Consider the following 17,721-nt stretch of genomic DNA (forward strand, 5'->3'; position numbering starts at 1 on the left):
AAAAAAAAGTTTAACATCTCCAGCAATTAGAGAAATGCATATCAAAACTAAGATTTCATCTCACTCAAGTCAGAATGGCAATTATCAAGAACATGAGCAACAATAAATGTTGGCTAGGATGTGGGGGAAAAGGTAAACTCATACATTGCTCATGGGACTGCAAATAGTTGCAACCATTATGGAAAGCAGAAGGAGATTCCTCAGAAAACTTGAAAATGAATCACCATTTGACTCAATTATCCCACTCCTTGGTTTATACCCAAAAGACTTAAAATCAGCATACTATACTGATGCAGCCACATCCATGTTTTTAGCAGCTCAATTCACAATAGCTAAACTATGGAACCAACCTATATGACGTTCAACAGATGAAAGGATAAAGATAATATGGTATATATACACTCTATAATATTACAAAGCCTTAAGAATGAAATTATGGCATTTGTTGGTAAATGGATGCAGCTAGAGAATATCCTGTTAAGTGAAGTAAGCCAATCACAAAATACCAAAGGCCAAATGTTTTCTCTGATATGTGGATGCTAATTCACAATAAGGGGCAGGGTGTGGTTAGGCCAAAATAGAGGTACTTTGGATTTTGTAGAGGGGGAGTGAAGGGAGAAGGCAGGGGTATAGATGTAGGAAGTATAGTAGAATGAATAAGACATCATTACTATATGTACATATATAATTATATGACCAGCATGATTCTACAACATGTACAACCAGAAGAATGAGAAATTATAATCCATTTATGCATTCTAATGTCATAATTAGAACAAATAAAAAAACTAGTCTCTACATCCACTCAAATTCCCTTTTCTTTGCTAATAGCATGTCCTTATATTTAATTAAAACCATATGTGGTTATTTTCAGTCTTACAAAATAACAAATAGAAACAAAAACTGATTTCAAATTTAGTAAGCCATGGACATAAAATTCAAGTTCAATCCTTATAGTTTCTGGCATATAGTACAAGAAGATGATGAACATTTATACTATCCCAACTCCCTCATATTTCTGAAACCAGGTAAATAAGAATAAAGATAACAAGACATAAAAATAGACATGCAGAAGCACTGGACAATCTGAGGATGCTAATTTATCATTTGTCCAAAATCACCTTTGCCAGACAATAAAGAAATATTAGGACATATACAAAGAATAAAATTTCACACAACAAGCATGTTAAGTAAAAAGATATCTAGTCATCATGGTTGGTTACTTTAATCCTGTGGTCTATGCCATAAAAATACAAATATAGTAAAAGCTAATCACATAAATCCTTGGATTGTTGAACAATTTTAAAAATATTTTTAAAATTTGATTATTTTTATCAATCAAAGCCTGTAACTTCTATGTACTTTACTTTAAAATGTGGCAAAACAGTATGGTTCCTTAGGTATATTTTATTCCCAGTTCTAATTGCCCTCCCATTCACTGAATAATTTTTCATATGTATAAAATATATATTGTATTAAAAATATAACAAAAAATGTAAAGTATTTTATAAATCTATCCAGGATCATTTATGATTTATTTTTTGCTCCATTATAAATCTTTGTTTTAGGTGAGTAAAAATTTCAGGTTCAATCTATATTGATAAATCTGAATGAAATATATTTGAGTGATTAAATAGTGGAAGAAGACTAGTTCATGCTTTATAAAATACACACTACTGACTTTTCATGCCAATATTAATGTTCTCCAACTATAAAACATGAGGATCACTGGAGCCTCTAGCAAACTTTTCAAGATTCAAGAACCCAAACATTTTATGAGTAGATAAATCCTTTGAAAAGTTCATATATATTACCCATGACCCTTATATAAAACAAGTATTTTTTTCCTTATTTACTTTTTCTCAATTTTTTTAATGAATATGAATATAGCATCAACCAAGACGTCAAAAAATTCAATATGGCACTACCGGCAAACATCTGTATATAATTTATCTCTGAGAAGGAAATAACTCTAGTATGCTACAGTTTACCAAGAAAATAACTTTTTTTTTCTATATTTGTGTTTTGGTTTTGAGTACTAAATGCAAACATAATTGAATAGATGATCTTTATCAAGGGTATATAAAATCTTTATATAGATTCATTAAATTAATAAACCCTCATAAGATATTTCATATAAAAAGGGAAAAATGTTTCTCTTTTAAAATTACAGGTCTTTCATTATCTAACCCTGTGTAATGCTAAACTGAACTAGCATTATGTAGTATTAATATATCCTAATACTTGGACCTTATACAAATACTGCTATTTTAATAAATAATTACTGTGTCATGTGGCTAGAAAGTGTACTTAATAATAACAAGGGACGAATTAATTTTTGAAAAAGTCAATGCTCAACCTTCAACCTTCAAACACATAACACCTGTATAAACTAGCTTATTTTAAAAAAATAAAACATATGAATTACCCCTTTATGTATAATTCCACTTAAATATTATTCTTTTATTATAATTCAACATGAAAATGCAATCATTTTTTAATGGTGTTTCAATATGACAGTGTCTCTAAACCACCAACACAGGGACATTGGGCAAATCCTATTTTGAATCCCCATTGGTTTTTATTACTATGGTTGATTTTAGTCTTCTTCATAAAAGTAGGTGAAAACCACAATACATAGTGTTTAACTCCTTTATCAAAAGAAAAATGATATATTTTCCCAGGAAGAAAAAAAAGGTTATACATTTTCATATAGATAATAGGAGTCAATTTTTTGTATAATTAACTATTAGGAGCAGTATCAAAATGTTTACTATTTTCAAATTATTGTAGAACATGTTTACTTTTAAAAAATAATTAAATGCAAAATAAATTATTTAAATGTTCCTTACCATGGCAAGAACCCTCAATTTCTTCATATCCTGTACTGCAGATACACCTTCCAAGAGGAACCAGCCAATCTCCATCTGCTCCACAATATAGTTTAGGAGTATCACGCTCTTCAGCACTCTTCACACAAGAGCCCCGTACTTCAACCAAAGAGGAAGAGTCAACTCTTGGGATGGTATCAGGAAACATGGCCAAGTTTCGAACAGTGAAGGGACACTTTTTGTAGAAAACACGAACAGAGACCAGGGCAATGCATGCCCCAATGTCTTGAAAAGCCAGATAAAATCCCTTTCTTTCTATAGGCCCCACTTCACGAATTTCGGTGTTGAGTTTGAGGATGCGATCACCTAAATCCATCTGGGTAAAACTCTCATCAGCAGCAATTGTGTCAATCTTTATATACTGGCTTGGCTTGAATTTAATTGCATGGGACTCATCTGATTCCATATAATACAGATTGAAGGTTTCTTTGCAAGTCCCCAAGACCCAAGGGATGCTGTTACAATCCCTTAGTGTGAACTTCATTTCCACATAAATTTTCTGAGCTGCATCACGTGAGATCCAGTTTGTACGAAGCCAGTTGTTTTGGTTTGGCTCCATTACATTGCATACCTGGTAAGTATGAATAGGCCTATTGTGTTCATCCATTTCAGTGATGGCATCCCACTGTGAAAAGAAAAAAAATTAAGTAATTATAAAACGACAATGGTGAAATGGAAACTTCCAAATGTTTTAACATAAAGTGAATTAAAAGGATACAAATGAAGCTGTTCAAAGCAATAATGCAACAGCATTTTAATCATGAGCCTCTGATTGAGAGGATGGTTTCTGCAATTGACCATCCCTGTATGAATCTTCCCTTCTTACATATTAACTGTATGACCTACAGCAACTTTATTTAATATCTCTAATTTCCTTAAGTGTAAAATTAAACTTAATATTACCTATTTCATAGGACTGTTATAAAGTATATACTACTTAAATACATAAAGAGCAGTTTAATTATTTCCTGTAACACTAAAAGAACATAAAGAAGCATTCATTATCTGATTAAAAAAAAAAGAAAAGAAAACAATGAGACCCATGATATATGCTCTCTGGTTTCCCCATCTGTCCTCATATCCAATTTGCCACACATCACATCACGATGTTTTTTACAGTATTGAGTAAAATATTTACATGGCTCTTTGGGGGGATGTTTACATGGAGAAAAGGGTCAGAAAAATCACACAAGAAATATGAAACTACTCAAAGACAGTATATAATGATACTTAAAGTTGTGCATTATCCTTGATGTCAAATTTGTGATGTTTGTGAAAAAAATTGTTTCTTCGATCATTGACAGAAAAAAGAGGAGGAGGAAGAGGAGGAAAAAAGGAAGAAAGAAAAGTAAAGAAATTAGAATTGGACTTAATATCAAAGCAATTGATAAATTTCATTTTAACCAAGAAGAGAGAAAATACTTTACATTAGATTTCTAAATTTGAATTTGATTTCCTAAAATAAGAAAATAAATTCAAGATTGGTACAACTGTAAAAGAATATGAAATTTACTAACATATCTGGAAATTGGGACCTGAGGCAACAATATAAGTTTGAGGCCTTACATACCAAGTGTATAAATATTTTTAAATAGCAAATCATACTTTAAATAAGATGAAAATTTAAATTTTTATATTTTTACTTTGTAAAGCCAACTTCCTAACAACCTGGGATACCAGGTCCATAGAAAAATACTTGTATTCTTTAGAATAGCAATGGAAGTATGTGGTGGTCCATAGAGGGCTAGCCCCTACTTCAGTCAGTCCTACTGTTGTTCCATTCCTTGACTCTAGCTCTATCCCAAACCATGAGGGCTTCACCATGTACATATGGTGGCCTATAAGCCTTCATGTACAAGCTGTGCTCCTTTCCTGCTACCCAAAACTGCCAACTTTGGTCTTCCATTTAACTTGAGACGGGCAGAACAATGCACAGTATATCCATTGGAGGATGGACCTCAACAGGACATGGAGTTCCTGAAACAAACCCTGAGCTTGAGAAATAAATTATGGGGTCTTGACAATCTATGGTCTTATGTAAGCGGAAAGCATAGGATTTATGTGGCAAATCTCCTCATCCCTCAAGGTTAGAGTTTCATGAAGAGGAGTAAAGCCAGAGGAGAGAAAGGGCAAGATCACGAAAAGCTCTAGACAGAGAGCATGGCCTTCCTTTTCTGGGTCTAAAGATGACAGGAAGATAAAGAATACCCAATTTGGGATTTGAAAATATTATAATTATTCTTTATTAACTTGCAGAGTTAAATATAATATTTAAAGAACCCACTAGGTTCTACCTCATTCTTAGTCGGGTAATGTAAACATTTACTTCAAAACACTTTTAGCTTCATAAAATATATTGTGAATCTTAGAGGTCATGTGTTAATAAGAAATTGATAATAATTAATGAATTTACTGTATGTGTCAAGTTCCATAAAAGTGTTAAAATGAGGATACAAGGATACAAGGCTTGTTCTCATTGGAAATATTATTATATCTTTAAAATAAAAAAAATTAGGAAAATGTTACTGATAGCACAGGTTTGTTTATAAGTAACAATGGAATGGGATATATAGTAAACATAGTATGTGCTCAAATGAGAACTTATTCATGAATTGGAGTGTTTTGGAAGGATTGGCAATGAAGAAGGCACATGACATGCACCTTAAAGACTAAAACAATTCAGTAAGGAAGAGGGGAAGATGTTGAAGCTAGTGTATAAAACTAATCTACATGCCTACACTGTGAGAAAACTTTAAGGTTGTACCACAGATATATAATGGATTAAATTTCAAAATTTCATTCAAAACAAATACATAATTCATTTTCTATGTGTGTAGATAAAGGTAGAAATTACATAAACATACAAATCAAACCATCATTAATTGTCATTAATTTGACAATTTGCTTCAGCTGCATTGCAGTCACTGAACCCAAAATATTCTAACTCCTTAATCTCATGATACTTATTTTTTTTCAAATATGTTTTATGTTGGAATAAAATAGTATACCCATTTGCTATAATTTGGATCTGAAATATCTCCACCATGTTAAAGACTTGATTGCTAATCTGTAGCACTTTGGGGAGACTGGCCTAATAGAAGGAAATTAGATCACTCAGAGAGTGTTCTGAAAGGAGATATTGGTTATCCTCCCTATACACACACACACATATCCTCTCTTTTCCCTTCATGACTGCCATGAGGTGAGCAGCTCCTCTGCCACATGCTCATTCCACTATGTACTGTGCTGCCACAGACCCAAGGGCAATGATGTCAAGTGATCATGAACTGAAACCTCTGAAATAGTGAGCCAAAGTAAAACTTTCCTCCTTATAATTGGATTATCTCAGGTATTTGTCACAGTGAAAAAAAAATCTAACACACCATTTTATAAAAAATTTGCTAATATACAATGTAGAAAAAAACTTAGTAAAGCAAACCATATGTTTGCAAATCATTTCTGTTTTTATGGCCAACATAGGTAGAACAAAGATTTTTTTTTTGTCTTGATTTTATAAGCCCTTTCTTTAGATCAAGTTGTGGATAGATGAATTACAAAGCAATAGACAGAAAATGTTAAAAACCTCAAGTTTCATGATCAGTAAGAAGTTTTGCTTAAGCAAGAATTAGGTATAGTCCACAGGACTATTTCTTTGGACTACATATTCATCTTGGATGTAATGACCTCTAAGGAAACTATACACTGAGTTTATATTCATTAAAGCTTTATACTCATTAAAGTAGCATAGAAAGGGCTGGGATGTAGCTCACTGGCAAAGCATTTGTCTTGTATTCACAAAGCCCTGGGTTCCACCTCCAGTTCCAAAAAAGACAAAAAAAAAAATAGTAGTAGTAGTAGTAGCAGCACGGATTTTCATACCTTATTAGTATTCATTTTCATGATACGAGTAAGGAATCCAAGGCTCCAAAGTTAAAGTAATTGCTCATTGTTATACTTGTACTGACCATGAACTAGAACCAAGGCTTCTGGCTTGATTTTCTATAGTCTATGATGTTTTGGCATCTTATAAAGCTTGCTGGAGAGAGTTGAGCAGATGAAAAAACTTCCCTCCCAGGGCTAGATAATTCTTAGAGATTGCAAAGGGCTGAAGTGGATCTTTTATATGCCAAACAACCAACCCCAAGTCTAAATCCCCAAACATCCACTTATCTAATTCTCACACAGGCAGCCAATATTCCAATATTCCTCTTGTCCTAAATCATCCCAGGCTGGGTATGAGGCATTTAGAGACCACCCTTAAAGTACAAATCCCACAGGAATTATTTAACCTAACCATGCTGAAGTGCCTACTCTGCAGTACCTTTACTTGGAAATCTCATTAAAGGCTTCTGGCCTAGAGTTTTGCCATTTACCATCTGACCAAAACCTCTATTGTCTTTCATGGCATGTACAGACTCCCTCTGTGGGACTCATGAGTAAAGAAATATACAGACTCCCTCTGTGGGACTCATGAGTATATAAATCTTCCAAAGCCTTATTACTTTTCCTGCTGTAGACACCGCAACTATATCATAACATATCCAACCGTAACTATATCATAACATATCCAACATGCACATTCTTAAAATAGTCATATGACTCTTAAAACATTCTTTCCCAGAAAATCTCTGAAGGAAAACTCCTTCTTGCTAAAGCAACAGTTTTCATTAACCAAGATAGTTCACATGACAAAACTTGCACTCATCACCTATAATTCATATATCCACTCCTGTACCCAAAGAAAGCAACTCATAAAGAACTGCAAAAAAAAAAAAAAAAATCTTTGTTCTACTTACACAGGCTGTAAGAACGAACATAGTTTACAAGATACTCTACTATGAAGAAGCTTCAATGACTTGTTTTTTTGGTTTTCTGAGCTTTTTTGTACATTATACATTGGCTTATTGCTTTTATATTATGATACTGTTAGTCTTACATGAAAAATATGAAAAAATTAAGAGCAAAAAGAATACATGAAGGAGGAATTGGTATATTTTGCTTCAGTGCCTGCTATATAAAAGCAAACAGCTGATGGAATTGACTAATATAATAGCAGAACTAATGAGATGTTTGATTATTTTCATCCTATATTTTCAACATTTAGGTGGTTCATGTATATTTAAACATTTCACAGCTGGAAAATAAGTATATTTGTTTTACTAGGGGTAACAGCATTTACCCACTGGATACATACAACAGGGCATTTATCTTAGTGCTGAGCTCTTGCCATTCCCATCTCAATTGAATGTTTCTTAGAACTGACAGGAGTACAGAGCTCTAAATAGTCTGTAGTGTATTTATACCTGAGCTCTCTCTTTAAAAAAAAAAAAAAATCTCTACCCACATATGAAGTTTTTGTTCCCATAACAAGTCAAATAAACTAGGCAAAAAACTGAATTACTTTTGAGAATAGAAAGTTAGAACAAGAAAATTAATACTTAAAGCAGAAATATCATTGAAGAATCAGACTGCTTTCTTTTCTCACAGATATTAAAATAAATCAAACACATAGCCTTTGTAGGGAAGGAATGTTTAGATAATAAATTGATAAACTGACCATATATCCAAGTCCTCATATAAATGTCTCAAATGCATATCTTCTTCCTTTTGAAAAATATTTAGAATGCAACAGGAATATAAATTTTATTCCATAGTAAACTTTGAAATTTTAAGATAAAAGCAGATAATTTCTCAAAATGAAATGAACTACTTCAAAGCTAATTAAATTTTCAAAGAAAGTGAAAGTCCTGAAAACTCACTTAAAGAACTAGCAAAGGAAAAGATCAATCACCCTCAGACTAATACGTTTACCTCTGTATCCCTAGAAACACATGGTAGGGAGGAAAGTCATGCCCTGACTATATGAGGACCATACACAGCTGCAGGGCTTGCTGATTCAAGGGGAATAAAAATAAAAATCTGTAAAAAGTAATGTTATATGTACTGACAGGAAGGAATGAGACAGAAAGCACTCCAAAAACATTGGAGAAAGACAATGCTGTACAGAAGTACTTTGTTCTTTACCTCTGCCTCCTAAAGAATAAGTATTCATATGTAGATCAAAACTTTTTCCTCCCTCTCCACTCTGTGCTTTAATAAAATTATTGATTTCCTGAATTTATTTCTGTCGCAAACTGTAACAGATCCCAACTCATGCCAATATGAAAAAAAAAAAGTTTGTGGAGAAATGTTTTTTTCTTATCTTTTTATTCCTCAAAATGTGGTTGTGATAAACATATAAACGGGAAGCCATGCAGAGGAAAGTCTACAACAAAGCACCATTTCAAAAATAGGACTCCAAAAAAGTAAATGACCTTTCAAGTTGTCTAGTATTACTGGCAGATGATTAATTAATAATGCAATAAAAGCAAATTATTCATTTTTCCCAATGAGCACTAATCTAAAGATAGGTTAAAATAAAACAAAAACAAAATCCTGATGAATTTTTAATTCCTTGTCAGGTTCCCTATGTAATTCGTTCCACAGTGTTTTAAGTCTATGACTTAACTAATTAGTCCCACAGATAACCAAGTTTATTAGAAAAAGGAGCAAGAGAGAAGTAAAACATCAAATTCATCCTAAGAAAAAGAATGCTTCAGAATGAAGAGAAGCTTTCATTTGGTAAAATGACGTCTATCTGATTTGTTCAGAACATTCTTCCTGCCCCTTGCATAAGAAAAATAAACTATAGTTATTGAACACACAGGCAGCTCATTATGTAACTCTGTAGTGGCTTAATTGTTTAAAGCATATACATCTAATATTTTCTATCAATGAAAAACTTCTTAAAGGGCCTTCTTATTCTAATATGATATTTTCCTCACAACCACTTAAAAATTCACTTTGAGTCAATATACTGACATAAACTTAGAAAATTAGTGCCCTGAATTCTGCTGCTAGGCATGTAGTTAATAACATAAATCTGTTTTTGCAGCAGAAAAGCGAAGGCTCTGCATTTAAATGATAACTAGTTTCAGAGAATAAAATGAGAAGCAAAATGTATCATGTGCAGATACATTTCTATTTCACTTTGGGCAAACATAAAACTTTTTTATTAGTACTACAAAGATATTTAATTTAAAAAGATATGAATTCAGTGGTATATCTAGAAGACAACTGCTGAGACTGAGTAAGTTTTACAAATAAATTTATTACTTTTTGTGGATTATTCCTATTAATAGAACCAAAATATTATAGCAATGAGGATAATTTCCACTAAGAAAAGATCATCCCATTAAAAACATCAAATATTCATGAAGATTAAATGTCTGATAATAGAGTCCACCTTCTATATGTCCAAAGATCTTAACTGGCATTATCAGAAGTCAAGAATTTACTGAACAAATGAATAAAAATTCTGCAAATACCATCTTTGAATATTTACAGCAATACTACAATAAAGAGATGTCAAATATTCATCTAAATTATTCTGCCTTAATATTCAACAATACCTGAGGACCATGCTAGGTTTCATGGGAATTCACAAATATAGAAAGCACAGAATAATTATCTCAAAAGCCACATTTAATTTAAGTCTTGAACTTATATACATTAGCATTTGTATGAAGCGTTTTATCCTGGTTTTAGAGATGAAGGAACTGACCTGAAGAATGAATTAACTCACTTGAGATTTTAAAGAAAACACAAGACTAAACATCAAATGTATCTGAAAATTTATGCTGACCCATATGAAAGCTGTAAATTAAAGTAAGTGTATGTAGAATGCTAGTTCTACAAAAGTAGACACTTTGTGTTGTTCATCAATGCATCCCCATTACCAAGGAAATATTTACAAAGCTCACAGTAGGTTCTTAGTATTTGTTGAATATTCAGGTGAATAGCACGAGGCTTGAATTCTAAATTAATTCTCAATGCATCTACTAATGTGGAGACTTATTGTTTCTTAGGTCAAGATTCTAAATATCATACATGTAAAGAAATATGTAAACTTTTAGCACTCTCCCAAACCAGAAATGTTATTTTAAAGATATCAGAATAATGTAGCTGATTATAGATAATTCAGATGCCATGCCTTAGCTGAAGCCTAGAAACAACAAATGGCTTTTTGGGCATTATGCTAATGCACAAGATTTTTAGTACAAGAAAATTCAGGTTTAGAACTCTCCCTCTTTATGTGTCATGTGCGTGTGTGTGTGTGTGTGTGTGTGTGTGTGTTTTCAAAATGGAGGTAAGCAAAGAAGGAGGAGAGAAAAATTAATTTGGGAACATATTTTTGCATTGGGAGAGATAGTGACCCGAGCAGAGCAGGCCATATGCAATCAAGGCTGCTTGGCAAGTACCCTTTAACTGAGCAGGATTTTAATAAAAAAGGACTACTTACAGATTCTGTCAAATCATCCATCTTTGCTCTAATTTTTAATTAAATCCATAGTCCACAGCTGTAACTATAATTAATTTTATATTTTAAGTAAAAGGTACAGTATTTAAATACATTAATTTATGAATTGTTAATTCTTGCAAATATCAAATATAAAATACTCAAACTGTACATATGAATGCAAATTGGGAGATACAAGTGTGATGTTCTATGCATGTTATAGAAGAAAATGATTACTAAAAGAGAAAATATTTAAATATATTAAATGCTGCTGAAAGGTGTAGTAAAATAAAGAGCTCAATGTATACTGCAATTATTAACAGAGAAGTTACTGGTGGCCAAGACAAGAAAACATTTGATGAAATGTTGCTGTGGCATTCATCTTCATGCAGAAATCTGGAGAAGAGCTATTTCATATTGCAGACACATAATGTGTAAAATAATTAGTAAAGAATCTTTCAGGGTAAGATCATGATTCTCTATAAACCTTATTTGGTCAAATTTTGGCCCACTAATGTTGCCTTAACACTTCACAGTAATATTTATTTTTCTCTTGTTATTTTAAATACCTTAGATCTTCACAATTATATTAAAATTAAAACTTTAAGACTTCAGTCCCACTGGAATGACTTCTGGTAGGACAACCTTGTTCAACATTAGAATTCTACATATGAACTATGTTTGTGATCACCTCAAACACAACAGAACAGTCGAATGGTAAAAGAGCAGCAATAATAAATAAAAATAAAGCAAATGAGGATTTGCATAGAGCAGTGATGATAAGGAGGCACTGAACCGTCATTCAGAGGTGTATGTGATCAGGTCTGGAGACCTCAGGGGACACCTCTCTCTCCAAAGTGATAAGACTAACTAGATGTTACCTATTGCGCATGAATACATCCACTTAGATATTTGAAGATTTGGAAGTTTACCACTTGAAATGACTATGCTTTCTTTATTCTCTGCAAACTGGGAAATGGGATTATGATATACCAGGGATATGATGATATTGTTTTACCCAAAGCTAGAGTTGTACATATACTAATAACCAAAGATGTTACTGTTTATTTCATGCAAACACAATAGGAAAGATCAGAGTAAATCATGTATTTTCCCCCAACTTTGTATTTTAGCTTATCTGTTCACTTTTACATAATAGGTGGGAGAAAACAGAAAGAAACCCAACGTATGACATATAATTTTTCTGGAAATGAACTCAAGTTGCACTGTGTATACAGAAATACCCAAGCAGATCTGGCAAACAGCCATGCCCTGGAGAATTCTTCCCTAAGATTTTGTTACAATTAATTGTAAATACTGGTAGAAAATTCCTCCAAAAAAAAAAAAAAAGAAGAAGAAAAAAACCTATTCCAGGAATGGGTTCTCAACAATGGAAAAGAGTAGGTCTTTAAAAGCCCCAGAAATAGGTGAAGTCGGTAAAGATTTGTAGGAAATTAAAGCTTGTGCAAGAAAGGGAGTATCTGAGTTAAACTAATTTGACATAGGCCTGTTGGTGTTTTATATGAGGATGATAAATTAAAACAAGTATTACTAGATAAGTGCTTAACATATGAGTATGTTCTTAGTTTTTGCTCTTCTATTTCTAAGCAGCTTTCAAATTAGTCAAAAAATTTGCTTCTTAGTGCTTAGTCCTTTTTCATTGTCTTTGTTCTCTGTTCTTTTTCATTGTCTCTTTTCTGTTCCTTTGTCTTGGTAAACCACTACTGGGAATGAAGTTTTGCGAAATGGTGCTAAAGGTCACAAAGAGTTGGTTGGACAGTACTGTATACCAGAAAGCACAGGCAAGGACAACCTTAACTCTCTCCATACAAGGCTGTTTCTGTTTAGGTTAATGTGCTTTAGCTCAAACAACATATTGAAGTCTGAATGACAGGGTGAAGATTTCCCAGGACTCTTTATAAATAGAACAGAAAAAAAAAGTAATCTGGGAATGTTTGCTTCCATTCTAATTTCTCAGCTCTTTTGAGAATGAAATCGCTTTCATCTGAAATACTATTGTTGGCGTGTGCTCAGAATGCTAGTCTTCTGGAAGCTGCTTTAGCATTAGGACTGTGAGCAGGTCCCAGTCAGAACTAGAAATAGAAATAAGATCATCATGTTACGCCCTCTCCATTATACTATCTGCTAGTCGGCTTTTCTTTGCTGTGACTAAAATAACTGACAAGAAAAACTCAGAGAAGTTTATTTTGACTGATGGTTTCAGAGGTTTAGTCCATGGCTGGCTGATTTTGTTGCTCTGGGATTGAGATGAGGCAGAACATTTTGGTGGAAGGGCATGCCAAAAGAAAGCTGCAAAGCTCTTTGCAGCCGGAAAACAGAGTGTGTGTGTGAGCAAACACAAGGAACCAGGGACCTATTTCTTGCAGCCATGTCCTACCTGCCTGCAGTTCCCACCAGTAATCTATTATTCCACCAGAAGGATAAATCCATTGATGAGGTTATAGTTCTCCTAATCTAACCATTTCACCTCTGACCTGTCCTCCATTGCCACATGAGCTTTTCAGGGAATTTTTGTACACAAACCATAACACTATCCAATCCTGTTCTCCAAACAATCCTATAAACTACTTCAGTTTAATTTTCCTAAGGCAAAATTCTTAGCTAATCAAATTCTTTCTCTAAAGAAAATCAAGTTTACATATACTTCTTCAAATGGCATTTGATGCTGCATGAGCTGACTTCAGCTAAGTTTAATTTCACTTCTTCCATGAAGCAGATGCTGTCAGAATTCTGCCCATTTCCTATAACTTTTCAGGGTGTGCTAACATCAACTCTATGTATGAAGACTGAACCCCTGAAAAAAAAAAACAGAAAAAAGAAAACTATAGAAGTTTTCTCTGTATACTTGACAGGTCACCAGTGCTAAGAAATTAATACCCCTAGGAAAAAAATCATCAAAACATGATTAGTAGAATTTAGTGAATGAGACAGGTTTTATACCATTTCCCTGAATGTCATGGTGGAATTAAGCACCAATTATCTATGGTATCAAGCAGTTTCATAAAGTGCCCTTTAATGTTGACGTCATCTTCTTTCTGCATCACTTTCCTCCCCAATCCATGCCCCTGAATTTTCCAAATAAACTATCAAATTTTTGTTTCAGCACTAGCTTATTAAGGACCTAGAACAAGACAGTGGGCATGAAAATGATTCCCAGAAGCAGGTACCCCAGTAACTGTATTACTCACTGTCCAAATGGCCAAGTACTCCACTGCTGTTGAGATAATAATGAACGTTGCTATTCTGAAGCATCTCAACTGCCAACATTATTTCTGTGGTGAAGTGGGATTTCATAGAGGCAGAGGCTAACATTCAAGTAAGTAATATATTTAGGATTTGAATGAGTTACACTCCAATAGCAAAGGTAATTTATAAGGACAATGGTCATTGTTAAGTGCTATCAATGCACTGAAGAAAGAATAACAACATACTCAACTGATCCAACCTCCAACTCATGGAACAATCTGACAAAGAAGGTGTTAATAATATCAGGTACATATGCAGAACAAGATCAGGAATTGACATCAATGAATCAAACTGTAGAGAAAGATGACTCTTTAGCCATGATGTATCTCCTGCAGTAAAGTTAGGATGGACAAGGAAGGATTTAAGTTCTAGATAAATATACATGGATACATTTGGATTTAAATACTGAGATTTTCCTGAAGTCTGTGTGTGTACAAATGTGACTCCCTCATTATTGCTAGACGACCAGCAGCCTTTCTTTGTCTGGGAGACATTCAAAAGCAACATCTCAGTCAGGTGTCTGGCAAAATGAAATCTGCCCCATTAGAGCTGTGCCTTCCCCCTCCCAACTTAAGAGTTCAAAACCAATAATGAAGATCAATTTTTGGTATAAACCAAATATAGATATACACTGCCTTCATTGAAATGGAAGGGATTATTCATCTGAAGAATAATGTATACAGGCAAGACTGCAAAACGATGGTTTTTAATGGATCTTGAGACTGTTGGGTAATAAGAGGAAAGAAAGGCAGATCACAGTGAGTTGAATGATGTGTGACTATTCACCAAGGACTCTCGGTTAATGGAAGCTGGAGCTGGAGTTTGTATGATATACTATTTTATTAGGATACTTCTTCAAAGCATGTGGGAGGAGGAATGATGACCTAGAGTCAAAAAGATAATATTTGTTCAAAGTTTAGACAAAGAGTTCAAAAGAGTCCAACAACAGAGTGCACAGGAGTGGGTTTATTACATAACACTAGGGAACTGCCAGCTGACTATATTCCTGTGACTAACCCTTTCATAAAACAAGTAAGCAAAAGAAGGAAGAAAAGGAAAAAGGGAAGGAAGGAAAAGAGGGAAATAAGATGTTGGGGGAGAAAAGTGCAAAGGAGAACACCTTCATCTTGAAAAACAGTCTTGGTTGTTGTTTACAGACCAGATTTGAAGGTTGTTGTAAGAGTTTACTTATGAAAGTAGTTCCCCAGTGTCAATAGTAATGCTGGGATTTTGGAATATCAGAGGCCAGAAGAGGAAAGATGAGTGAAATTATTCTAAGTGCCAAAAAAGTGGCCAAGTTTCAGTGGCAAACTTAGGGATATGTAGCACTGGCTAATAGATTATTCTCAGGAATGAATCAGATGGGAAGCCAGAGGGGTACTGCAGGACTCACAAAACCAAAGAATTTCAAGACTACATGCCATCACAGGCTGTCAGCTCTGACAATGAAAAAATCCCTATTCTAGACTACTTTCTGCAGTGCACCAGTTCTCATACCCCAAGCCCATCACCATAACACACACCTCAAAGTAGTCCTTCACCAAAGGACCCTAGGGGATTGGGTAACAATTATACCAGCTCACATGCCCTGAATCGAGTAACTGAGACACCCCATAGACATGATTGTCTTTGTGCCATTTTGTCAGGATCAGGTTCCAGGTTCTCTGCAAAGCATGTAACGGGGAAAAATGAAATCATCATTATAACTTTTTTTTGTTACTTTCTCTTTTTACCTATTCCTATAATTCTCTCACCCTAATATTTCTCTCTACATGTTCAAAGTTATTCATAGTTAAGGAAACTATATATAAAATAAAACTTCCCCAATATTTCCAATCAAATGTGAGTTTTGTTTGTGTGGATTTTTGGTTTCCCTTTCTATTTCCTGAGCAACGTATTTATTACTGAAAAACATACTACAAGGGACAACTGCACATCTACATGCAAAATATGAAGTCAAGACCTCTTTCTTATGTCATACACAAAAATTAATGCAAAGTGGTTTACAGACCTATGTGTAAAAGCCAAAACTATAAATATCTGAAAACACAGAAGTGAACCTTACTTTAGATGGTTTCTTAGTTATAAAACCAAAAAGAACAAACTAAAAAAGAATAGATTAACTTTACTTCAAAATTAAAAACTTTTGTGCAGTAAATGATACCCTACAGAAAGTAACAACCCAAAGCATTGGAGAACTATTTGTAGATTCAAGTTTGAGAATAAACTGGTATTAGAATATGTAAGTGTCCTGTCAACTAGAAAACAAAAAGTAAATAAATTAAAAATGGGCCAAGGATTTGAATAGACATTTATCCAAAGAAAATAGACAAATGGCTAATAAGCATATAAAAAGCTATCAGAATAATTTTCCATTAGAGAAGCACAAACCAAAACTAAAGTATAAAACCACTCCAAAACCACTGGGATGCCAATAAACAAAATAACAGACAATAATATGTATTCATGAAAACATGGAGTAATGGGAACCCTCAAACATTACTAGTGGGAATGTAGAGAGGCACAATCACTGTAGAAAATGATCTGTCAGTTCTTTAAAAATGTTAAACATAACGTTACCATGTGACCCCTTACTCCACTGCTAGGTATCTATGCGAGAGAATTTAAAACATTTCCATAAAGAACTTATACATGAATGTTTATAGCAGCATTCTTCATACTAGCCAAATGTTCAGACTCAAATATTCATCAACTGATGAATAGATAAATAAAATGTGGTATATTTATACAATTGAAGAATATATGGCAATTGGAATGACTGCCAAATTAATCCTAAATAAATAGAAATATAGCAACATGGATATATCTTGAAAACCTTATGCTAATTGAAAGAAGCCAGACACAAAAGACTGCATTTATTATATGATTCCATTTATATAAAATGTCAAGAACAGATAAATCCATAGAAACAGAAAGCAGTTAAGTTTTTGCCTGAGGGTGGAAGTGGGGGTTGAGCAGGCACTCCTCATGAGCACAGAATTTCTCTCTAGGATGCTGAAAACACTTATAAAACTCTTTGTTGATGAATGTCCAAGCTCTGTGAATATACAAAAACCTATGAATTGTATACTTTATACTGTGACTCTCATATGACATTAATTTTATCTTTATTAGTTATCTTTTTGAATTAAACATTGCATAATGTTTATTGTTTTCCATCTTGGACCTTATGTCTGTATTATTTAGTTGAAAGCTGAACAATCT

General features: G+C 33.5%; 1 protein-coding gene across 10 annotated transcripts in view; it reads right to left on the minus strand.

The window, feature by feature from the left end:
• Positions 1–17,721, minus strand: part of Epha6 (EPH receptor A6) — an 850,021-nt gene that overhangs the window by 695,914 nt on the left and 136,386 nt on the right. For all 10 annotated transcript variants that reach the window (XM_058582915.1, XM_058582914.1, XM_046455343.2 and 7 more), the window contains one exon: positions 2,853–3,516. In XM_058582915.1, coding sequence (XP_058438898.1) covers positions 2,853–3,516 — 664 coding nt within the window. The remainder of the gene's footprint in view (positions 1–2,852; positions 3,517–17,721) is intronic.

The sequence above is a fragment of the Marmota monax genome, unplaced genomic scaffold (assembly GCF_021218885.2).
Source record: "Marmota monax isolate L192 unplaced genomic scaffold, Marmota_monax_Labrador192_F-V1.1 WCK01_AAM20220418_F8-fsc00053, whole genome shotgun sequence".
NCBI lineage: Eukaryota > Metazoa > Chordata > Mammalia > Rodentia > Sciuridae > Marmota > Marmota monax.